The sequence below is a fragment of the Sminthopsis crassicaudata genome, chromosome 5 (assembly GCF_048593235.1).
Source record: "Sminthopsis crassicaudata isolate SCR6 chromosome 5, ASM4859323v1, whole genome shotgun sequence".
NCBI lineage: Eukaryota > Metazoa > Chordata > Mammalia > Dasyuromorphia > Dasyuridae > Sminthopsis > Sminthopsis crassicaudata.
In genome coordinates this window covers 82,607,053-82,633,515 of record NC_133621.1, presented here as the reverse complement: position 1 = coordinate 82,633,515, position 26,463 = coordinate 82,607,053, and the positions used below count along the sequence as shown (strand labels likewise).

The 26,463-nt window shown below is 36.0% G+C and overlaps 1 protein-coding gene across 6 annotated transcripts in view; it reads right to left on the bottom strand.

Annotated features, from left to right (window-relative positions):
- The window catches only part of PTPRN2 (protein tyrosine phosphatase receptor type N2), a 1,470,018-nt gene that overhangs the window by 149,412 nt on the left and 1,294,143 nt on the right, over positions 1-26,463 (bottom strand). For all 6 annotated transcript variants that reach the window (XM_074267305.1, XM_074267309.1, XM_074267307.1 and 3 more), the window contains one exon: positions 22,709-22,921. In XM_074267305.1, the coding sequence (XP_074123406.1) occupies positions 22,709-22,921 (213 nt within the window). The remainder of the gene's footprint in view (positions 1-22,708; positions 22,922-26,463) is intronic.

Below are 26,463 nucleotides of genomic sequence, written 5' to 3'. Positions count from 1 at the left end.
TCACACGGAAATGCAAATGCTTCATTTCTCAACTCTACATCTGATGGGGGAAAATTACAGAGAGTGGGAATCACTCTGAGAGAAAGGACCTGTCATTCTAAAATTTTGCCAAAAGAAAGATCAAACCTAAAGTGACTAAAAAATACCTCTTTGCACCTTTAAGGAACAATTAGAACAAAGCAGCATATTGCCTAAGCAAAAATACAAAGGATGGAGATGAATTTTTAGGGTGTTATGGAGGATGTAATTAGTAGTAATAGGGCAAATTAAGGAATAAATGGGCACCGAAATAGAAAAATAATCCCTAAAATGAGTTCATTATGATATGCTGAGAAAGGATAAAGGCCAATTATCTTACATTATTGGATAAAGTATTAGGAGATGTATCGGAAAGCGACAAACTTCTGTTGAGTGGGGCTTGATCATTTATTGAATGCCAAGTTTCTTTTTACTATTGAAACTGGCACCCTAACAAAATTTATATGGTGGTTTCATTATAGATTATTTAAAGGAAAATTATTTCCTTCACATATTTCTTTTCTAACTTATAATAGTTATAATCTCATATATTTTCAGTGCAAAATAAAATTAAATATGGCTTAGAGGAAACTAATTACATGCTAATTGCATAATTATAATATATTTTATAATATTTTTATAATATAATATAGTTGTTATAATATAATACTAGCAATTAACATAGAAAAATTATCTAATGATTTGTATTACTAGTTTGATTTTATATCAATATTCCATTCATCTTCCAATAAAGTCCTCCTCTGAAGTCTCATCATGTCATAGAGGTAATCCAGAACTCATGAAGCTTATGAAAAATATAGCAGAATTTCTAACAAGTTGTAAATAACCACAAAGATGGGCTGCCATCTGAAGACTAGCCTAGCTAAGAGCAGAGAGGTTCATTACCAGAATATTGGGCATGGGAGATAAATTTGGGGGATTACTATAATTGATAAAAATTTCTTTTCATTTTGTTTTCCACTCACCTAGATTCATTCAAATGCAATCTCTTCAAAGAAAGGGACTGCTGACTTTTATAAAGGTATTTGAATCCTCAGTACATAGTGGTGAGCCTGACACACATAGGTGCTTAATGAATAATGTGAATGATTGATTGGCTCAGTCTAGTCCATGATGAGGGTTACTATGTGTTTTAGTTGAGGGAATTCCCATATCAAAGAAAACTGGATCTTTTGAAAGACAAAAGTGAGTCTCCTATCTATGAAAAAGATATCTGATTAAAATTGCTCTGGGGAAAAGAATGACAATAACTCACTTTTTAAAATGTGTAGAAAACATTTGTTACAACGACCCTGTGAGGTGGATAGAAAAAGTATTATCATCCCCAATCTATAGATGAGGACACCAAACCCGAGAAAATTTAAGTGACATGGCCAATGAGGGGCATTGTTAGCTCTCAGGTTGATTCATTTATTCCAGATTTGATATTCCTTTCACTTGGCCACAAGGTCTAGATTTGCATTTATAAATGCCTAGAAATACAAACATGTATGTTGTTCTTTCCTTTTTAGTCACATCCAACTCTTTGTGACCCCACTTGAGGTTTTCTTGGCAAAGCCATTAATAAGAGATGTTTGCCATTTCCTTGTCCAGATCATTTTATACATAGGAGAACTGAGGCAAACTTAGGGTTAAGTGACTTGTCTGGGGTCAGACAGCTAGTAAGTATTGGAGGCCAGGTTTGAACTTAAGATGATGAATATTCTGGAGTCCAGGGTCACTATTGTATTCACTCCTCCACCTAGCCGCCCCAATGTGGTTGTATATATTATACATATAGTCAAGAAGACTTCTAAATCAAAGTATGCTTTGTGAAATTATCATAGCCAACATTTATAGATGTTTTAAAATTTTCAGTGATATATATGTATGTGTATATATATGTATAAATGTATATATGTGTATATATAATACATATATATATAAAATCTCATTAGATTTTCACAACAACCCTATGATGTTGATACAACAGATATTTTATAAACAAGAAAAACAAGGACCCTGAGCTTCCAAGAGAATTGCTCACATTTATAGTAAGCAGGAATCAGACACAGATAATCTATGTCCCTCCGAGTCCAATTTCTTTTTTTTAGTGGGTTTTTTATTATTAATTTTATAATTATAACATTTTTGACAGTACATATGCATAGGTAATTTTTTACATTATCCCTTGTACTCCCTTCTGTTCCAAATTTTTCCCCTCCTTCCCTCCACCCCCTCCCCTAGATGGCAGGCATTCCCATACATATTAAATATCTTATAGTATATCCTAGGTACAATATATATGTGCAGAACTGAATTTTGTTGTTGTTGTTGCAAAGGAAGAATTGGATTTGGAAGGTAAAAATAACCTGGGGAGAAAAGCAAAAAAATGCTAACAGTTTACACCGAGTCCAATTTCTAAGTCTGATTTTTTTTCTGCTAGCCCCCACTCCATACTTAATACATAAGACCAAAAATACACGACAAAATTCCTGTTTTAAAAATTAACATATAAGTGACAGAAGAACAGAAATTCCCACAGAAGCCAAAACAGAGTAGATTTCTTAGGTGACCTTATTCCTAAACTAAACCAGAGAAGGACTTCATTCCTACAATAGAGTTGTAAGTGCTCTGCCCCATATAATTTTTAATGACTCAAGCAATGTGTCCTCCATCACTTCTCCTGGGATACTATTTCACAGTCTAATAAGCTTTACAGTGAGGAATAATGTGACGCTTTGATAACTTTTTTATTTTAACGGATGGACATCTCACACACATGCACACAGAGTAAAATCCAAATGTTTCTTTATAGTTATTTCTAAGATCAGGTTCAGAGAGCTGCCATCAGGGCTGGTATTGATCATATACCTTAGGTCAGAAATGGCAACTCAGGACTCCTCCTCCACACTCTTGATGCATAAACAAGCCTCTATACAACTAGAAACCTATGCTTTCACATTAGAACTATTTGACAGAATCATTTTATGTTCACAGAATTGGTAAATGGACCAAAACAGCTTTAACACAAATAATTTTGACATAACAACACTGGTGGAATTTTTCAATCTCATGTTTCCTCAAAACAATCCTGGAAAACTATGTTTAAAAATGAGCCTAGATAAGTCAAAGTTATATTCTATGATTTCTTTATATCCAGAATAGTCTAGACATAAGAAGTCCCTTCCTTCCTTCTAGCTATCCCAATACTCCAAGGTCAGATTTCCCTGACTACTACAGGCCACAGTGCTACCTTAAAATCTCTTAAAACTTATTGCTTTTATGGCAAGTCATAAAAACATTAGTACTAAATTATGTGTTAAATGAGAGAAATGGAGACTAGATCTGTGATTTTATTGTTATCAAAATTCTTTCTATCAAAGTGTGCTTGTATCTTATTGGCAACTTTCAGGCTTAGAGATTTGCCTAGAACAGGGAGTCCATAACTGATTTTATCCAGGATCACACAGCCGGTATGTACAAGGTAGAATTTGAAATCAGATCTTTCTGACTCTGAGGCGAGCTCTTTGTTCACTATATATCATGTCAGCTTTCTAGTCACTTTATTTCTTAAATCCTCAACTTAAGTAGGTATTTACCACCTATATGCCTGCTCTCAGAGTCAGCACAGTATTCAGGTTTCTGTGAATAAAGAATCAGCATCTACACAAATAATAGGACATTCTGGGGAAAATTAGTCAATAGACAATTGAGTTTATTCACTGCTCCAACTGTGGGAACAGTTTAGTAGAAACAGAACTGAACTTTGAACCCAAAGTTCTTTTGCCCCAGACTTGCCATCAACTGTGGATTTAACTTTTGGCAAATGACTTAAACTCTCTGGTCCTCAGTTTTCCTTGTGGGTAAAAATGAAGATATTGGATTATCTCCAAGGACATTTGCAATGCAAGGATTTCACACAGACACAGACACATTTGAATGAACAGTCACTGTCATAGATAATCTACTTCTGCTACTTTTAAAAATTAAACACTCTAGAGTTATCTTAGGAATCTTATATTCCCTTTCCTAGTTCTGTACATCACTGGCTGTTCCTCATGCCTGGATTTCTTTCCTTCCTCATTTCAGCCATCTGGTTTCTATGGCTTTCTTCAAGTCTCAGTAAAAGCCCTAATTTCTGTGAGAATTCTTTCCTATCCCTCCTTCCACTTAGTACCATCCCTCTTAAGCTGAATTTATCTTATCTGTATTTTGATTGTATTTAGTAGTTTACATGTTGTTTCTCCTAGTAAACTGTAAGATCCTTGAGAGTAGGAACTAGTTTTTACTATTTTTATTTATTTGTTTTTGGTAGCCCCGGTGCTTAGCACAGTGCCTGGCAAAGAGGAGATGCTTAATAAATATCTTCATCTTGACTTGCCTACCTAATTTAATGTTAGAAAGAATTCCTGCACATGTTCAACATATATTGGATCACTTGTCAACTGGGGGAGGGGATGGGGAGAAGGGAGGGAAGAACATTAGAACACAGGGTTTTGTATGAATAAATGTTAAAAATTATCTATGTATATATTTTGAAAACAAAAAGCTTTAATTTTAAAAAATTGAAAGAATTCCTATTCATATTCTTGCTCTAACTTCTTGTGTTAGAGAAAAAAACCATTCTACTCATCTTTGCTTTAAATAAAGATGGGGGGAGAAGCAGTTGATCAAATTAAAAAAAAACCACTGGCAGTTGACAGCTTCCAACATATTTTTTAAAATTTTTGTTTTATTCTGAACTTAAGAAATAAAATAAGAATTTCTATAACATGGTAGAACTGAAAAACAACATGATTATATATAAAACTGAAAATCTGTTTTGTACAACTTCCTATTCTTTTTAAATGCAGATTTAAGTTATCATGTAATTTTCTTTTTCCCCCTTTTTTCTTCTTCCCCCAAATTAGAAATTGCTATCATTATACAATATATATCATTATATACATGTGTGTGTATACGTATGTGTTCCATACCAACTTCTATTTTTCAGTTCTTTTTTTCTGGATGCAGATAGCATCTTCCTTCACATTCTCTTTTTAAGTTAATTGGAGTATTTATAATAGTCAAAATGACTTAGTCAGCTCAAGGGCATTCTTGATACAATATGCATTTTTTCTTCATCATAAAATATATTTTACCTAGGTTTCTAGAATAATCTCTCAGATAGCAATTGAAATGGAAAAAGTTTGGCTTCAGAGAGAGACAGAGACAAAAGAGAGAGAGAGGAAGTGAGTATCTCTAATTAGATGCACAGCATCTGTAGGACTGCCAGCTGACAATGTAAAATGTCCCTGCCAGAGACCTTTGTGAGTTCAATACAAAAATGAATACACACTGTATTTCTCTAGCTTTATTCTCTGATGACTTAATGTACAATTAAGTTCTAAGATTCCCAAGGGGTCAGTGATGCTAGGAAGCCCATGGATTCAACTTGACCCCATGAATAAGGTTAAACTCTCAAAGTCCCACAGGCTTTGCTTCTCTCCTTTTCTGTTTCCGGTTCAGGCTACTTAAAAGATGCCAAGTCAATAAGGAAAGAGATCATCTACCCTTCCCATGGCTGTGTGTCATTGAACAGAGTGTGGACAGTTACTTTGCCATGAACAATTCTTGCCCTTTTCCTATTCTCTGGTATCCCCCGCAAACACTGTGAACTCTCGATCCTTCAACAAATGCCATATATCAAAGGTAGTGGGTAAAAGGCCTTAGGAATTAGCAAATTACATAATCTTGAACTGAATTTAGATGGTTCACATCAAAATTATACTTTTTCTTCTATGGTTTGAGAAGAAATCAAAATGATGGAGTCCTATCACTCAACAAATATCTATTAAGCACATCATACTTGAGAGGCATGTTACTTGGTGATCCCAATCTGCTCCCCTAGGCTTAATTACCATCTTGATGCAGATGATTCTCAGATCTATGTAGCTAGAACTAGTCGTCCTTAGGAGCTAGTAATGCTTCACCAAGTGGCTTTCAAACATCTTTAACTGGCTATCCCATAGGCTTCTCAAATTCAACATGTTTAAAACAAAGTTCATTATCTTTCTCCAAAACTTAATCTGTTACCAACTTCCCCATTACCGTCAAGAGTACCACTATTATACCAGTCCCTGGGGGGTTTCAGGCTTGTGATTTTAGAGTCATACTTAATTCCATATTCTCACTTACCCCACATTTCAAATCTATTTACAAACCTTGTTTTATTCACTTTTACAAAATCTCTAATATGCATGTCCTTTTCCAGGGTCCCATGGATGCCATTCTAAATCAGGTGTTCATTACCTCTCACTGGGACTATTACAACAATTTTGTAACATTCCTAAATCTCTCCTTGATCAAAGACATCTTCCACTTAGTTGCCAAATCTCATGAAGCATTCTTCTTCCCTTCCCTCTAACCCAGCTCCAGTAGTTCCCTATCGTCTCCATAATCAAATATAATTCCTGTGCTTGACATTTAAACTCCTCATAATCTGACCCTTTCTTATCTTCCAATCTTCTGTTTTATACTTTTTCTTCACATTTTACTCCTCTCCATATATTCCATGGTCAAACCCCATTGGTCTATGTGATATTCCTTGAACACAACACTATATCTCCCAACTCCACACCTTTGCACACTGTCTTTCATGCTGTCAGTTCTCTGCTCTTCACTCCCATTCTTAACTTTCCTCTTTTTTTTCCAGACTTTGCTCGAATCTCACTTCTTATCGGAGGGCATTCTTCCCTATTCCTTGTGACTAGTAGCTTTGCCTCTCAGATTTCCTTCCAAATCTGCATAAACCTCATACATCAATAATGATTATCATGTTCTTCCCTTTAAAGTGTACCTCTTTGGTATTCTGATGGAAGTGGATATCTTCAACATAAAGAAGATCCAACTCACTTCCAGTTGATCAATGATGGGCAGAAATAACTACACCCAGAGAAGGAACACTGGGAAGTGAATGTAAACTGTTAGCACTACTGTCTATCTACCCAGGTTACTTATACCTTCGGAAGCTAATACTTAATGTGCAACAAGAAAATGGTATTTACACACATATATTGTATCTAGGTTATATTGTAACACATGTAAAATGTATGGGATTACCTGTCATGGGGGGGAGGGAGTGGAGGGAGGGGGGGATAATTTGGAAAAATGAATACAAGGGATAATATTATAAATAAAAAAAATAAATTAAAAAAAATAAAAATAAAGTGTACCTCTTTGAGGGAAGGGACTGTTTTTCTTTTCTTTGTATATAACTCTCCTCCATACACCTAGCACATGATAGGCAATGAATTAGTGATGGTTGACTGACAGTGTCAGGGAAAAATTTTATGTACTCCTGTCCTCACATAGTTTACAGCACAAAAACTATACAGATCCAGAGTATAACAAATTAGAACTAAATTCAAAGAAAGAAAGTCTGCTTTGCTCTTTGGTGATTAATGGAAAGTTAGATTTTTGCCAAGCATTGAATAAAATATTGAATTTAGACCAATGAAGAAGGAGAAGGACATTTAAAGCAAGAGGAATAATATGTCTGAAGCTTCTATTATTTAGTTAATCTTGGGCAAGTCAGATATGGATCTAAGTTTCCTCAACTGAAAACTGGAGAGGGCTTGACTCAATGCTGTCCAATTCAACAACCATTTATTGAATGCCTACTACAAGGGACAGTTAGATAGCATGTGGATGGAGTGCTGGGACTAGAGTCAGGAAGACTTATCTTCCTGAGTTCAGCCTGGCTTTGAACATTTATTATCCGTGTGGTTCTGGGCAAGTCAACACTATTTGCCTCAGTTTCTTTATCTGTAAAATGAGCTGGAGAAGTAAATGTCTAACCACTCCAGTATCTCTGCCAAGAAAACCCCAAATGGAGCGAGACAGGGGACACAATTGAAATACTCAAACAATAACAAGGGGCAGTCTTAGTAATTCTGGTTTGGGGCATATACTAGCTGTGGAATATGAGTCAACTCATTCAACTTCTCAGTGCCTCTCTAATAATGTGAACTGTATTGGAAGAGGTCACTTTGCTCTTCCTAAGTCAAACACATGGAGAAATCACAAGTTCAAACCAGAAATAAGCAGACATAGCACTATACTTGGTTCTAGAGCTATGAAGACCAAATATGACCTAGTCTCTGTTTATAAGTTTATATTCATCTGGGGATCAAGTGTTCAATAAATTTTTTAAATTCTACAAAAGTAAGATATACACATAAGTAGCTACGATATAAAATTCATCAACCTAAGTATATCAGAATGATGCAAACAAAATGCCACAGTAATTCAGAGGAAGAAAAGAGATCAAGGTAGCATGGCTCACATTGGAGGGGACAAGGGGATTTGGAATCAGAAGATCTGGTTTCAAAACCTGGTTTGTCTATGTCCTTGGATTGGTCTCATCAGTCTGGACTGTAATTTCCTATAAAATAAAGGTAAATAGGTAGAACAAACAGAAGGTACATTTTTTGGGGATGGTGAGTAGACTAATTTGTCTAGAACAAAGATTTTGTTTAGAAAAAAGCTAGATGATTAGATTGAAACAGTACAATGGTGTCTAGGTTGTAAAGGGCCTGGATGCCACACAAAATAAATTGGAATTCAGTCTTGCTAACACTAAAAATTCATTGAAGCTTTTGTACAAGGAAATTATATGATCAAAATAAGTTTTAGTATAATATGGGTGAAAAATGAAGCAACTAGAATTGTGTGCTATGTGGCCTTTAGCAACTGGGAGACAGTTAAAAAGTAATATATGAAGTAATAAGACACTGAACTGAGATAGTGGTAGTGGAAATGGAAAGAAAGATCTTGTCACCATTTGTCCATCAATAAATCAATAAACATCTGTTAAGTACCACAATGCACCAAACACTATTCCAGACACTGCAGAAACAGATAGAAAGAGTGAAACAATACCTCTTCTCATTTTATCAGAGAAGACGAAAAGTACCTACATAAATATAGAGAAGAGAAATATAAAGAAAATAAATACAAGGAAATTAAGGAAGGAGAGCACTAGCAATTGAGGAAAGCCTTGATCTTTCAATAAAGGAAGAAATTATGAGAGGTGAAAAGGAAATAGATGGAAGATACCCCGTGCAAAAGTAGGAGATGGTAGATAGAGTGCATTGTGTTCTAATTAGAGAGACAACTAGCTTGGCTATACTGTCCACTATGGGAAATAGAGTTACACTTACTTACACACACACACACACACACACACACACACACACACACACACACACACACACACACACACACATATACACACACACAGAGGTTGGAAATATAGAGGGATGTTTCATTAGAAATGCTTTAAAAGATAAATAAAATAGTACATATTTTATCCTACAAGTCTCATAAGGAATCACTGGATTTTGTTGCATAGGGGAAATAATATGGTCATATTTATCCTTGAGGAATATCATATTGGCATATGTGAAGGATGGGCTTAAAACATGGGAGTTTGAGGTAGCATGAATACACATACACACTATACACACACAATTCTTCTGTTAAAGAGAATTTTTCTCCCATGTAGATGAACTCTTCATTATTTATTCTTCTTTGTGCGTTTATGATAAAGTTCATTTTCTCTCTAATTAATTAAGTGGATGGAATATCCTAAGATAAATTAGAAAATATCTATGCATTAATTACATTTAGTAATAGGAGAAATAATCACTATTTGGGGCAGCAGAAACAAGAAAATGAGCTGGTTTAAATGACTTCTTAATAATTATGTATTTTCTACATGACAAGCGAGAGGGTAGGACGGAAAGAATACTAGAGATGGAAGGGCTAGGAATTGAATTCAAATCCTGACCCTGATGCTTCCTAACTATATGACCATAAACAAACCATGGAACATTTTTGTCCCTCAGTCTTCTCAACTGCCTCAAAGGATTATTGTAAGTTTAAATGAGATAATATGTATAGATATATACATATCTACATCATATTTATATAACATACAAATATATAAATAGTGCAAGTTATAAACTTCATATAAACTTTGTTCATTATTATTTTAGCACTGTTAGAACTAAAAATAAAAAAAATCATACAAGACAACATCTTTTTCTGCAACAAGCTGAAGAGTTAATTGTCAAATAAGATGGCAACATAAAAGCATAAATTAGAAAAAGTAGAACATGCTAAATTCCTAACTGGTGATGCAGAACATATTACCCTTACTTCCTGCATTAATTCTTTCAACAAAAATTAAGTGTGGACTCACTATGTGCTCATCCTTCAATAAGCACTGAAGGATATTCAAACGTGTGTAAGATCTACTTTCACTGAGCAAAGGAGAGAGAGACTCTCTGACCTAGTACACTTTGAGAAGCTGGAAGGTGAGCACAACTTAGGCTATTTCTTGGATAATCAAATAAAGGAGAGGAACCAGTCCAATGGCAAAAAAAAGAGCCTTAACAAAGAACTTTTCAGCATCCCCATGAACTCTGCTAACACTTTTTACTAGCTCTAATTGATTTCCATGCTCCTTTTAGTATATTATTCATCAAAGAATTTTTCCCTCCTAGATTTCCATGGAGTCTGAGACTACGTCTTATTCATTTTTGCATCTCCCTCATCTACTGATGTGGTGCTTTATACTTAGTAGGTATTCAATAACAAGTTCATGACCCTTAGTACCTTAGTGCTTCATGATATGCGCACGCGCACACACACACACACACACACACACACAATATACACAGATACATATACACACATATGAACCAGTATTACTATTACATTGGGAGGTTAGGGAGGTGCTGTCTGCTCTATAATTATCAAAATATTCTTTTATCTAGTGACACAATTGTCCCCCAAAGTAAGTAAATACCTATTTTTATTATATGCACTACATTATCTCTACTTTCATATATCCAAAAAAACATGTTTTCATATGACTTCTTTCTCCTCAATTCAGGAGCATGAATAACACCCACATATTTGTTTGTGCTTTTCCTGTATGAATCAACATCTGCTTTTTAAATGCTTGCTATGAACATCTCAATTTTCAGAAAACAAAGTTTCTAAGGACCAGTTGTTCCATCCCAAACCACTGCCATTGGAGAACAAAACTATATGCTGATTATAAGATGAGAAAATGGCATTATTAATATTAGTATTTCCCAGGAGAAAACAAAATTAAAAGCAAGTCATTTCTCTATAGATAGATGAGTAAAAAATGGAAAAGGTTTTGGAAGTAGGGAGGAAAGCATTGTCATCCTCAGAAAGCTTTTTTTCCCCTGATGACACAGTTGTCCCCAAAAGTTAGAACCACTTTTTTATTATCTGCAGTATATTACTTCTACTCTAGTATTTTGGCATTTGCAAGATATTTGAAATTCGTGGGTGAAAGATGAAAATTCACATGTAGAATAATTAAACTACACAGAATAAGAAAATATGAAAAGAATAAAAATATATTCTCACATTAAGAGTTTGAATGTGAAATGTTCAAGGTCAAAATATATTTTTAAACCCAAGAATTTTTTAGTTCTTTTCTCACATCTCTAGACCCTGGAGTGGGTTAAATTATTAGTACTGGTTTTTTTTTCTCTCCTTAGAGCTGGATGAAGAGAGCTGATAAAGGAAGCATAATAGGACAGAAACATGTGAGGCAGTTTAGCTTTCTATGAGACAACACCCAATTCAATTAACCACCTTAATTTATGATATAACCTGGATTCTATTTCCTCCCACTCCAGACCTTCTTGTCTTTCCATGTAAACCTACATTTGGAATATATGAAAGCCTAAATCTAGGAATATTATTCTATTATTTGCTGAATTCAGCTGCCTTCTACAAAGAATAAACACAAAATAATGAGATTCCTTTCTTATAGGTTCAATCCAGACTCTACTTTTGATGAAGATTCTAATTATAGACACAAATTGATACTAATTCAAAAAACATGCAGTTTCTGGCATCCATTGCCTGTCAACATTTTTTGTATTTTTATTTGTATTTTGTAATTGTTATCAAACTGCAGAATGCCATTTTATATTTGGGCCAATGCTGAGGTTTTCCCAAACATAATAGTAATTCACATTTTAAAAAGCTTGGCCCAATGATAAAATTATGAAATTTATTTAGTCAAAGACTTGTATTTGCTGACCACTGACTGCTCTCTCTTTCTCTCCCTCCATCCTTCTCTCTCTCTCTCTCTCTCTCTCTCTCTCTCTCTCTCTCTCTCTCTCATACACACACACACATAAATATATATATATATACACACCCTGTATATATATATATATACACACCCTGTATATATATATATATATATATATATATATATATATATATATATGGCCTATGACAACATTAAACAAGAATATTTTTAAAGAGTTGCCTCTCACTATTGCTACTTTCCTAGTCTAACAGGATCTCTTCTTCCTTAACAATATTGCTTTGACACAGACACATCTTGCCCAGACTAAATATGGGTCAAATGACCTTTCTTTAGACTAAAATGAATCTGCTTTTTCCTCATTCTCTATAGTTCTCCAATGTATTTTTCCACATCCTCACCTTAATATTAAAGAAATCCCAATGAACATTTTAATATTTTCAGCAACAAAAACTCAGGATTGCTGACTAGTGAAAAGGACAGATATAATAAACTAGCTAACCTCACAGGTAAATCCATATGCCACCAAACAAAGCAAAAATAGATTGCTGTATAATTCATGTGTATATACATACATGTATATTTCTACATACCCAGTACTCATCTAAGATACAAAACCCTGTTTGAATTTCAAATTACTTTATATCACTAAAACTATCTCACTTTTATTAGGCACTGAAGGCCCTCCATGACTTGATTTTAACCTTTCCCAAATTTCCCTCATTTGTCTAAGTCACTGGTTCTCAAAGTGTGGTCCACAGAATCCTGGGGTCTCTGAGATCTTTTCAGAGGGTCTACAAATTAAAAATTAATTTTTAAATTTCCAATATGGTAAATAAATGTGAATGTAACCCACATAAAAACATCTTTGGATAGATCCTCAATAATATCTACTAGTACAAAGATACTCAGAACAACAGTTTGAGGATCACTGGTCTAAGCAAATCCTCCCAGCAAGAGAGATTTTGTCTGGTACTTGGCTGCTTCAGCTCACCACTTAAAAATTTACTTTTCCTCCTCTTTCTGTGAATACCATCATCACTCAAGGCCTTGATCCAGTCCTACTTCCTCTGTGAATCTTGATCAGCTTAACCCACAATAATCTAGTAATATTTTCCCTTTGAACTCTCACTCTATATAAATTTACCATATGAATTGTTCATTTGGTAGACAGTAAATATTGCCTCACCTTTTTAATTATCTGATTATGTGTATCTTGTCTTTCTGCCTAGAGTGTAAGCTCCTTAGAGGCAAAGACTATGTTTTATTCTTCTCTGGATCCTCAGAACTTAAGCATGGCATCTTAAATTTAGTAAATGGGAAGCAACATGGAACAGTGGAAAGGAGGTTAAGTTAGAGGAGCAGTTTTCAAATCTCAGCTTTGCCTCTTATTCCTTGTCTTTCTTATATTCTATGGGTCTCAGTTTCTTCATTTATAATATAGGGGTATGGACTGCATGATATGTTCTTTTCTAGCATTAATGTCTATGAATGAGTATTTAATAAATATTTGCAGATTAATTCATTAATATCCTTGAAGTGAATCCTACTTTTAAATATTGAAACATTCAGGAAAAGGGAAAATAGACCATATTATTTTAGGTTTTGAAAATAGAGCTAAGACAATAGTTATGGATGTTTCAGAAAATTATTCTTTTAGCACTTTTGTGAGGCACCAGGAAACAAGACTACTAGAGAATGACTTTCTAGGTTAGTTCCACAGTATAGCACTCCATAGCTCCCAGAGCTGTTTGAGGCTCCAGGCTCCATATGTCTCAAACACAAACCAAGTACCAAGGATAGGTTATCAAATATTTGCAGTGGCCACTCTCTGAGGGTACTCTTGACTCCATTAGTCATAGCTACCTGATCCCATAAAAGAATATGAGAATACAAGAGACATTTTAGAGCTCATTCTTTCCATAAGCCAAGGAGAAGAAAGAATATGTTAGGTACTGGAGAGATGAGAGTAACAGAGAACTCTAAAACAATCATGGTTTTGTGGGAAACACTCAATGTAGTGTTTCATTGTGAGATCAGGATGGACATCCAGCTCGGAGGACATTCAGCGAGTCCATTCTCTGGCTTTTTTTTTAAAAAAAGTGTCTCCTGGCTGGCATTTGGAAACCACTTTTGTCACTCTGACCCTTTCTGGTTTGAGTGTGTAATTGGCTTTACTGAGGCTTTTTCTCTTTTTAATATCCAACTTCAATGTTCCTTTGAGGATCAAGCCATTATCCTTCATTCTAGCACCTTTTATAATTTCTTACTTTCTTTTATGTCTGGTGTATACATTATGTTAAAAGTCAGGCATTAGTATTTTCTGACAGGCTGCTGCTCCATGTATTTCACCCCTGATAATTACATTACATATAACATTTACTGTGTTATAATGTAGCCAGAGAGCCCAAAGGAGCATAATGCATTTTTCAAAAAGTTATTTAAGTAGATGGATAAGTCGATTGTAAGTTACAGGATGGACAATTCTTATCTATTTTTCTCTGCACTCCATCCACTGGAATATGATCCACTGAGATTATGCATAAGAGTTTCCATGAGTAGGAGTGGGGCTGGAGGTAGAACACTTGTTTCGACTACTATGGCAAGTATTATGCATGCATGCATGCATACATACATATACACACATAGACACATATACATTTGTCAGAGACCTCCTTTTCTCTGCCTCTTCACCAGTACATGCATATTCTTTCTATAGCTAAAGAATGCTCTCCTTAAGCACTGTAGTGATTCTTCACATGGAACACAAGAGATTACTCTTAGGGCTTATGATTCCTCTGGGGGGATAAATTTCACTCCCTAACCCTCAAGTTGCATAATGTTTTATGAGAATGAAAAGAAAGAAAAAGTTGAGTAGGTCTAGGTTTCTAGGAGTAGTGACAGATTTTATGGCTTCATTATACTTACTGAAGTATATTTTTTGGTGTTATCTCATTTTTATCTTCCTTCTCTCAAACATCCCTCTTCTGTTCCATTTCATTTGATCTTATCCCTTTTCTCATCTTTTCCCCTCCCAAATTCTGGAATTTCTTTAAACCCTTCTTCTCTATAGTTTAGCCTAATGATCCAGAATCTATCTAAATACAAACTGTCATAGGATAAATGCTTTGTTGAATAGTACTTTGCTTCCCCATACCAAGCATAGAACATCTTATAGAATCAGCTCTAAAGATCAGCTCCAAAACTGCCCTGACTTTCCAGGGAATTCTTCAGAATGAGGTAATATTATACTTGGTAAACACAGACACATGTGTATATATAGACTTTATATATCTATGTGTATATAGATGTATATGTGTATATGTACATCCTTATATCTATAGACACATATATGCACCGTACATGTATACTTATATGAGTGAAAGAGAAATAATTAGCTGAGAGAGAGATTGGAGTGGCACATTATAATAGAGATCAAATATAAAACTACATGGAAACAAAAACATATGATGACTATTAGCTAGAAAGAAGACCAGAGAGAACCAGAACACAGATTGGCCACTTTTTGTTTTTCTTTGTGAAGAAGGCGTATACTAATTGGATCCACTTAAGCAGGTATCACTAAAGAACTCAATTTTAGCTTCTCATCGAATCCCCAAATTTCAAAGTTGTAAGGAAGATGACAATTATTTTGGTTCTGTGATAATACTTGCCATCCAAGGATCAGTCTAGGCCAGAACGTGGAAAGGCTTATCATCAGGTTGGCCACAAAGTCATGAATTTTTCAGCCACTCTAAGACTTCTGGCTCTGTGGTGGAAGGGTTATGATACGCTTCAGAGGAGAATGATTAATGATGGATCCATACTAATGAAAGAAATCATGGATGCTTGATATAGTGGAACAAGAAATTGGAAAAAGGACATCTAGTTCTAGATAACTTATCATACAGAAGTTCCCTCTAAAACATGTCCAGTTAGGTACCTATAACCTAACATATCAAATCTAAATTCCTCTTCTTTGCTTTGAAGCCCTTCTATGATATGTCAGGTTGCTGAATTGTTTCACTAGTGGCTGACTCTCAGATACTGGAGTAGTTTGCCATTTCCTTCTCCAGCTCATTTTACAGATGAAAAAAATGAGGAAAACAGAATTAAGTGACTTGTCTAGGGTCACACAGCTGTCTCAGGTCAGATTTGAATTTAGGCAGATGAATCTTTCTGACTTTCAGGCCTGGTGCTATCTCTACTGCATGGACATGCTGTATTAAAATTAAAATCTGATCTGTCATCTAAGATCCATCTCAAGTCAAATTTTTTTTCTTGAAGTCTTCACTAATTTCTCCAATCATTACATGTAAAAGAACTTACATCTTATGGAACTTACAATCTAGACCATATAAAATAGGAGCCAATTACTTATTAAGTTATACTGACTTCTATTGCTTTACATGTATTGGCTTATTTGATGGCAGGCACCAAAGCAGGCTTCTGCTTCTGTCCTGCTTAGATTTCCTCCACAGTGCCTAGCAAACAATCATGTATGTGTTCAACAGAAAGTAATGAAATATTCTTAAGATGAAAGATGAAGATCATGGACAATAGGGCAACTCCTCTCCAGAGGCAAGCTAACCAGGAAAATGTTTCATATTAACACCACTCAAGCAGTGCCATATAAATAACAATCACTTTCTCCTCAGAAATTATTTTCATTCAGGTCATTTTTACAAACTGTTATTCTCTCTACCAAAATTTTAATTTAAGTAATAATAAAAAATGGCCCCATTGACACCAGAAATACTGGAGGGGGAGCAACTCCTTTTGAATTTGGGTCTCTCAAACTTTTATGTATTGGTACTGCAATCCCTTGGGAGTCTCCAAATGCCTTGCTGAGTAATCTGTTATTTTAAATTAAGCCACTGACATTCTGTGAACTTGAACTGTGAACTGACATTAGAGAGGCAACATGTTCTGTAACTTTTGTTTTTTAATACTTGTTTGGAAATCTTTCAAGACTATAGAGTTCTCCAGTGAAAGAATTTAGGCATCATGGAAAAACTATTCCTTACTGAAACATGTTAAATGGGCAAAATTGTAGAATGTTCATGCAGTCCACGTATTTGGGAACTGCATACTTGAGTACTGAAGACTGATGAGGAAAATATGTGACAAATGGGTGTCATTAAGAAAAACTAGATTCATGAATGAAAAGGTATTTGGAAGAGTCAATTGAGCTTGTTCATAAATCTGCAAACAACGCTCTTCCTTCTCCCCCAAATATTGATGATTCTAAATTTGATTTTAAATCAAATGAACATACATGAATATATAAAAGTTTCTCCTCAGTACACAGGGAGGGAAAGCATACTGTACTCTTGTGTCATTTCTCCATCAAAAGTAAGAATCTGCCTATCATACTTTTTTCAGTTTGTAATTATGTATCGAGCAATCAATCAATAAGTATTTACTGAATATCGACTATGTGAAGGCACAGTGGTAAGGGCTGTGGGGAATACAAAGATGCAAAGTATGGGTTCTGGCCTCAGATTGCTACCAATCTATTTGGGGAAATAATAATTCATGCATATATGGAAATTTAACACTGTAATTCAATATGTGGTAAGTATCAAATGAGTGGTATGACTAAAAAATTTTTGCTCACCTGCTACTTATGTAAAAATGCATTATTTCAAGTAGTTGAAAAGAAATGGTTCATTAAAATTATTTTGACATATTTTCTTCATTTTCAGGATAAATATGTTTTATTCTCATTGGATCTCAAAACTATTTGAAGAGTTTTTCAAGATTTTTCAAAGGAAGGAAGAAAAGCCATCCTAAGATAAAAGTACTACTGAAATGGAATAGGCATTCATAGAGAACTGATAGTAAGTCTATAGAAATTAACTTTTGTTTTCTAATTCAATCAAGGGCATCCCAACTCTACATGTCACACCTTTTCCTGATTACTAGTGAAATGCCAGAAGATTAAAATCACTTGGAAAAAAGGAAGGTTCTTTTAATTCAAAGCCCAGGATACAAAGTGAACCTGTGACATGACATCTCTTTGTACAGCCCAGCATTCCCTTATGCAGAGGTTAGAAGTCAGGGTGCATTTGGAATCACAAATACATCAGCCTGAGCCAATGGAGCATCCCTAAATAGCAGCAATCACCATGCACACTGTCATTACATTAATAATCACTTGCTAATGGGAGCAGTGACAACCAAGATGTGCACTTAGAGGCTCTGTTTACAGGCGGTCCCCAAAGCCTGAATGCCTGCTTTTCTGTGGGTTAGGTTCCAAAGGCCTCAAAGTACACCAGAAAAATCTGCTCGGTATTGTGAAATAAACCATCAAAAGAGGACTGGCTGAAAATTCCTCAGGAGTTTCTGCCCTAATGTCATGGATGGAAGAGTGGACTAGTAGAATACTAAATTGCTGTTCAAAGATGATCAAAGCATCAGAGTAAAGGGAGTAACATTAAAAAACAGTGGAGAAAAAGAAAGCAAATCTCTTTAATAACCAACTGCTCTATTTTTGGCAGTTTTTGCTAATCACCACACATCAAAATAGAATAAAACAGGATAAAAATGTGAAATTCACACTACATATACAAAATATGGGACCACTTTGTGCCTTTCTGTTAGTCATATCTTATAAATCTATGTATGTACAATGCAGATATAGTCACACATTAAGATAATTTGAAGAAAATATTTTAGCAGAAGTAAATGAACAAAAATATCTTACATGCACAGATGAGGTATAAATGTAATCACAAGTACAAGTATTTGTTCTTCTTTAGAAGAAAAAATGGACTTTTTTGAAAACACTAGGGAGAAGTAGTAAAGCTCTTCTGCATTCCTGCAGCTAAGAAATAGTCATATTCATAAAAGTCCCAGATTTTCTGAAGGTTAATACATCCAGCTATTTCAAATTTCATCAAATTAAGCTTTGACAGGCTATCTGACAGGACTGGGTGTCTTGTTAAGTGTCAAAAGGATAAAGCTCTGTCAAAAAGAATCTGATTTTTAAAAGGGAAAATGAAACAAAGAAATAACCAAAAAATATTTTATAAATTGTGGCTCTGTCTATTTAACTGAAGCTAAATAGCTTGTTTAAAAAGAAGGAACAGCTACCTTTACACCCAATAGCATTTTAGGGAATCAGTAGACTGCCTAATTTGAAAACAAGAGCACAACCTTATCACACATTGCTCTGAAACAATTATGTTTAAGAAATTGCTACTCTTCAGCTATGGTTGGGAAATGTTGCCTAAGTGTCACTATGCCTGAAAGCCCCATACTAGGAATTACGTGTATTGCATGGATATTACACGGACTGTGAATGGCATCAATGGGAGTTGCCTAGTCAGATTTGCATTGTAACTCCTGATACAGATGTAGAGCAGATACAATGTCAACAGACTAAGTTGCCTCCCAGCTCCCACCACAAAGAGTCTTGTGAGGACAATAATACTTGTGCGATTTTGGCGGTAACAAGGTTCCTTCTTCTTTCTGATTCACATGCACCAGGAATGGAACTGAACTCCCCTTGAGGGGCAGGAAAGATAAAGAAGAGAGAATGGAACTTGAACCCCAAAGGGTCACAACTTTTCTATAGATGACTAATTCCTTTTTTAATTTTATCATCCTGCATAAGACACAGTAGAGAATATCTATATCTTTAAAAGGTAACATCTCTGGTAATGACATTTGCATATTACTCCTGCCAGGTTTAGAACCCAAGATGTCATTTTAAAACTACTTTAATCTTTAATTTTTCTTTTCCTTTAACCATTAAGAAAATTAACACTACTTCCCCGTCAGTCAACAAAATGGAGCAGAGATTCAAACTTCAATTTTGATTATAAGCCAGGGGAGGGTTCTGCTTGTGCCTGACCATTACCACATTTTTCTTATTGTGTTAGCTAAATTTTAAAATGAAGTAAAAAAAAAAAAGCGTTAAAATTAAGATAGGGAGCTCTTCTTAAAAGCTTATGGAAAAGGGAAAATTTGATTTTTTTAAAATTACATCTTTGAAAAGCTTTAGAAGCAACATGGATTGACTGGCTCTATCTATGAGAGTCAGATCAGATATACATATTTTAATCAGTATATAACACTTTTGATTTAAAAATAAACATTGTCTACCTATCTCCCACAAATTGTTTTTTTTTTTTTAATAAAAGGGGCTTTAGCATTTTGCTCAGTTGGTTCTTAAAAAGTAATAAACAATGAAACTTTTTTATCTTTTATAAAAGCAGAGGGAAGACTATTCTTTGCCCTAGAGGGTTAAAAAAACAAACAATAACAGCACTAATATTTTACATGTAATATTCATTTAAATAAACATCCAATTTTAATTCAAGTTGTTCTGTGACAGAGATTTTTGTTCTAACCAACACTAAGAATATGAGCAGGAAGGCCTTAAATGATGCCATTCTAAAATATCTGAGACTCTATAGATTTTTAAATCTTATAAAGGGAAGTTATGTGGGGATAAGGGATGGGGGGAGGTGTTTATCAATCTGGAATGAGGTAAAGCACACATTTCATTTATTGTCTGGATTACAGATTCTTATTAAACAAACCAGAGCTCATTATAAAATCAACATCAACTTAACCACCATGCCCCCAGGAGGAATGGCAAAAAGGTCACTCCAAGAAATTCAAACAATTTTCCTGCTGGAAGGGCACGATTTTAATTACAGATACTATTAATTAGAGCTGTCACTTGGAAGATTTTTTTTCTGTTAATTATCACAAACTCAGCTTTAAATATGCATTTTTAACCTGCATTTTTTAAATTAGGCATTTCTGCATGCATGTTCAATCTTTCCATTTCATCAATTTTTTATATTTGCATTTCAAAATATATCAAAGGATGCTATGCCTCTTAAAAACTATACATCAGTATGATCTCTGTCTCCCATATAGAACAAAATTGGTATGATATTTTATTTATGTATTGACATTATTTGAGCCCTGGAAGATTTGGTTTCATATATTGATGATCTTTCTCAATGAAATTTCTTAATGAATCCTATCTCTTTATATGACATTTGTAAGGCTTTTTTTTTTCTAAAGTGATTTTTTTTTTGCTTTGAACTAAAGCTGAGAGTCAATTGAAATGGCATTTCCTACATTTACAATCTTGACTCCTTTATAGAAAAAATTCAATGATTATGCCTGTAACTATTTTAGAAGGATCTCTAGTTTTATAAAAGCAATAGCAAGGATAAAAATTTTAAAACAAAAAGGAAATTTGAACTGTGGATACATTGAGAAAAATGCCATACACTCAAATACTTGCATGAATAAACACACATGCACAAATACATCTTTGTGTTGAAAATGACATATCAGCTCCCATGTGACATGCACGGATTTGGATTGGCCTATAGGGCTATAGACTCATTTGTAAGAAATACATTTTAGAGCAATATGAGTATTCCATCTAAGGAGGAGTTGCTGGAAGTGGGAAGGGGAGGGTCCTTTCTGAAGAAGGAAAGTAGCACCTTGATTATATTTTTCATAGTAATCTTTACCACTTGATACCCAGTTTGATTATGATGATGGAGTGATAATTAATGAGTTCATAATTGGAAACTATTTAAAAGGACTCTTGCTCCTAAAGTCGCCTAATAAAACAAAGCCTAAAATATGATGGAGGGAAAAATATACATGTATATGCATTTCAGTGAAACTTTTAAAAATGCTGATAGAGCAAATTACTTTTCCAAATGGGTAAATATCCTAATTATGTTTTATATAAAAATAAAACAAATGTCCTGAGTTGCAACTATTTTGAGCAAAAGCTTCATGTTTGTATTCCTAGAGTTACAGAGTTGAACACACATTTTCAATAAAGATCATTATTAATCATGAAATTTGTATGTCAAAGCCTCCAAAAAACATAGTGGGGTTTTTGTTTAATACTCAATTGTTCTAAATCTGTCTTTTTCATATTCCCATTGGTTACTGATTTATTTCACAGATTTGCCTGTAATATTTCTGTATTACTCTCACACAGCTGCTACCATTGTTCTCATGGAGAATTCTTGGTTTACCTCCCATCTATCAGCATTATATTTCACTTTATTCGAATAATGGCAGAAGGTGGCAACAGATCGGGTCAAAAGATCTTTTCATAGAAGACCCAGAGGAAGTTGATGATTTAAGAGACATCTTCAAATATCTACATGACCAATTTATCATGCATCTCTAACACTTTTCATTAATAGTGGCCAAACTAAGAAAGATTATAGATAATACATAATTCATGGATTGTATTTTTTTCACATTTCTAATTAGCAACTAGCTTTCACAGCTAACAGGAGAATACCCAAGAACAAGCATAAGATTAATATAGAGCAGTAAAGCTGTAGTTATAATATATTTACATGAATACTAATGAGAAATTTCATATTATCATCATCAAAGAAACTAAACTACAAATACAGAAACAATTGCTGAGAGTGAGCAAGGGACTTAAACCACTCAAATAATCTGTTTAAGTGACTGATAAAGTTAGAATGTATAAGAAAAAAAATCTTTTTTTTTTTTTTTTTTTTTTACCTGGTAAGCAGCAGTGGCATCAGAGCCTGAATCAGCTCCTAGTGCTGAAAGCTTCTCCTTCAGCTTGTGATGAGAACTATGGCGGAGGCAATAGAGGACCCCTGAAGCTAGGAGGACCCCAATGATGCAAGCAATCGAGATCAGGGTGAGAATGATGAATTTAGTAGAGTCTTCTTGCTCTACTCCATGAGGCAAAAGCTTTAATTTGCTTTTCTGCAGAAAAAAAAAAGAGAAGGAAAAAGTTTATCAATACTTGGTAAATCATGACTTCTTAAAAGCAGATGAGAAAAAAAAAAGTTTAAAATTCAAAGGAAAGTTAAATTCAGATACAATGCAGAGCTACCAGTAAAATGCAATGTGGGGGGGGGGGAGGTATAACTTCAAACTGAAAAATGAAAAGTTTCCAAGTATTTGTTACAGAGTTAGATATTTGAGAGAGGAAAATAAAATGTGTAATTTTTAATGGAAGTATTATTTTTCAAACTAAAAATTCTTTAAGTGTTTGGCAGTTGATTTGTTTTCCAAGTAAAATAAAGTAGCTAGCTGCTCACTTCTTATAAACAGTTACAAGCAATTTGGGGCAGTTTGTCCATCTCATGCACAACAAATATCTAGACTATTCCAATATAATCCTATGGCTAAAATTAGTAAGAGAAGTAAAATAACATTCTGTACACAATTATGTGTAGCTGATATTACTAATTGTTCTTTATTATTATTATTAATAATATAGTTAACATGGGAAATCCCTATGACTCCATGATCTTCCTTCCTGGAAAGTGTTTTTCATTTAGTTTCAAAATTGAATCTGAAAGAAAACACTTTCAAGTCATTGCTCCTTTTAGTTAATAAACACAAATTCATGTGTCTTCCATGGATCTACTCAGATACTGCACATGTCTTTCCATTCTGCACTTTTGCAAAGAAGGAATTAAAAGAAAAGGGGGGAGGGGGATGTCAGTCTTGAACTCCAATCTTCCATGGTATATATAAAAAAGTAACAGAAAGGTTCCCAACTTCTTCAGTTTTTTCTTTCTTTCTTTCTTTCTTTCTTTCTTTCTTTCTTTCTTTCTTTCTTTCTTTCTTTCTTTCTTTCTTTCTTTCTTTCTTTCTTTCTTTCTTTCTTTCTTTCTTTCTTTCTTTCTTTCTTTCTTTCTTTCTTTCTCTCTTTCTCTCTTTCTCTTTCTAGGAGATGGGGAGCTAGTAGTGGGAAATGCAGAAATATGAGAGAATCCTTCTGGTGAATTTCACTTGTCTCCATGTGCTAAAAGTTGTACCATAATCTCCCCTCATTAGCTTCATTATAAGGTATATTAGCAACAATTAAAAACGCAACATGAAAATGAAAAGACCAGGCACGCAAATTGCAGCAAGACTCATTTGGCCAGCATTCCCCTTTCACAATTACCAGGGAAATGAATTGAAAAGCACGCCCCTGCCTCAGTCCTGGTTGCTACAAGATGAGAACAATTAACAAACTCCTTTCCACCACCTAATTTCGCGTGGTAACAAAATGGATTTTTCCCCATGAATGCCTAGCCGGCCTATTCATTATCTCTCTTCTATTAGTAATTTTCTGCTCCGTATTCAGCTAGCCAACTCTTAATTTCCTCCTGTCTTGCAGTGTACACAGTGCCTCTTATGTCAGGCCGGGTCCATTTTTATCTTGTAATCATAAAGGCCACCAAAGCAATTATCGCTGGTCTTGACTGGAAAAGCTGGTCATTAATTAGCCTCCTTTTGCCTTCAGTACAGCGGATTAGCTAGTACTGGGGCTGAGTTAATGGAAACGCGGGTTCAATGAGAAAAGACTCCCAGATTTTCTTGCCTGGATGCGCTGTTCGAAGGAGGATTGTTAGGCTTGTAAACCACGGGTGGTGGATGGAGGAGATCGAGAGAGCGCGCAGGAGAAGGGTGGGGGTGCAGGAGCAAAGAAAGGCAGTGGGAGCGTAGAAGAGTGCAAAGAGAGAGAGGGAGAGAGAGCAAAAACGAGCAAGCGAGACAGAGAGAATAGGAGAGCAAGCGAGAGAGAATAAGAGAGCAAGCGAGAGAGAGAGCGCGAGAAAAAGAAAGACAGCGAGCGAGAGACAGAAAGCGAGAAGACAGCGAGAGAGAGCGGCGCTAACACTGAGCCAAGTCGAGGAGCCCAGAATGGGTCCGCCAAGCATATGTGGTCTACAAAGCCCTTTCTCAGCTAGCTTTCAAGCTTGCAGCCCTCTCCTCCATTGCTGCCAGTGTTTACCGTCCAAGACACCCACTCCCATCTCTTCCAGTCCCCTCCTTCTTGCCTCTCCGCCTCCAACCTTTTCCTTCCTCGGGACCCACAACTGCTTTCAGAAATGTCACTCCCAGGAGCGGACCAACCCACTACCCCAAACGCAGCAGCCACGCTCTCTCCCCATCTTCCTCTCTGATTTCCCCATTCCTCTCCTTGCAACCCTCCCCCGTCTTCTGAAACTCCACAGAGAAAGCCCGAACCAAAAACATAAATAAGTGTCCAACCTCCCCCTCCCTCCCCCCCCCCCCCCTTCCCGCACAAACAGAACGCCGGACGTATGGAAGGGCGGGATGGTGGGTGGGCTGGGGACTGGGAAGGTGGGGAGGGGGAGATTCCGCAGCTTAAGCCAAGCCAGTATCTTAACACGCCTAGCACCCAAACCTCTTCAGAGCCTGAAGCCCGGCTGGGCTGGGCTTTGGAAGGCTTGGGGGCGTGGGCGTGGGCGTGGGCAGGGGGAGCAGTCAAACTCCTCTTCCCTGCGAGCTGGGCTCCTCAGCTCAAGCAGCAGAAGCGGCAGCAACAGCAGCAGCTGCTGCTGCTGCCGCCGCTGCCACCACGGCCACATCCACCGCCGCCGCCGCTGCCGTCTCCAGGACTTTCTGTCTTCCTCCTCTTGCAGCTAGCGGCATTTGATTGTTCGGGTCTGCCCAGCGGTACATTTAAAGATGCAGGAGCTGAAGAACCACCCTCCCTCTTTTTCCACCTGCTTCTGCATCCTCTACACCTATGCAGGAGAAAGGCTGATGCAAATACAGAATAGAGAGTAGGGATTCTAGAAATGTTTGTTTGCTTTTCTTTCCAGAAGGGTGAGGGGAGTGGAAAGAAAGCATGACTTCCCCAGGCCCCTACCCACATCCCTCATACCCTCAGTCCCTCCCTAGGGATTCTGGCCGTAGTTGCGCAAGTCTAGGTCCGGGGGTGGGGGGGTGGGGTGGGGCGCAAGGAGAAGCAGCGGCTTTTGGCTGCCCAGGGGACCCTAGGAGATGTTAAAAGTCTCTCTTCCCGCTACCCATCCCAGATTAGCATTTCTGTGAAAGGACTTTCTGTCCCGCTTTGGGTGAGAGGTCAAAATCTACATCTAAATGGAGGGATATTTTGAAAAATGATGGTTTCCCCTGAGTCACCCCTCCCCCACCCATCTTCCCTCCCTTTTTTTTTTTTTTTTTTTTTTTTTCCATTTTCATCTCCCCCCCTCTCTTCTCCCTCCCGGAGTTAGGCTTTCTCTGTCACTAAATCGCCCTGCCTTGGACCAGCACTGGCTACTAGTGCCTTCTTCTCTGGGCCTTCAGTCCTCTGTTTGTTCAGAGCTTTTCCTAACCGGCTTTCCATAGCCAACGACCTGCACAGTCACTACTGTGAAAGGAAGATGCTGAACCCCACCATTTCCCTTATTCTGCATCTTCCCTTGGCATTTAATTCGTCCAATACGTCTCTTCTATACTAGACTGACAAGGGGATCATAACAAAGGAAAACACA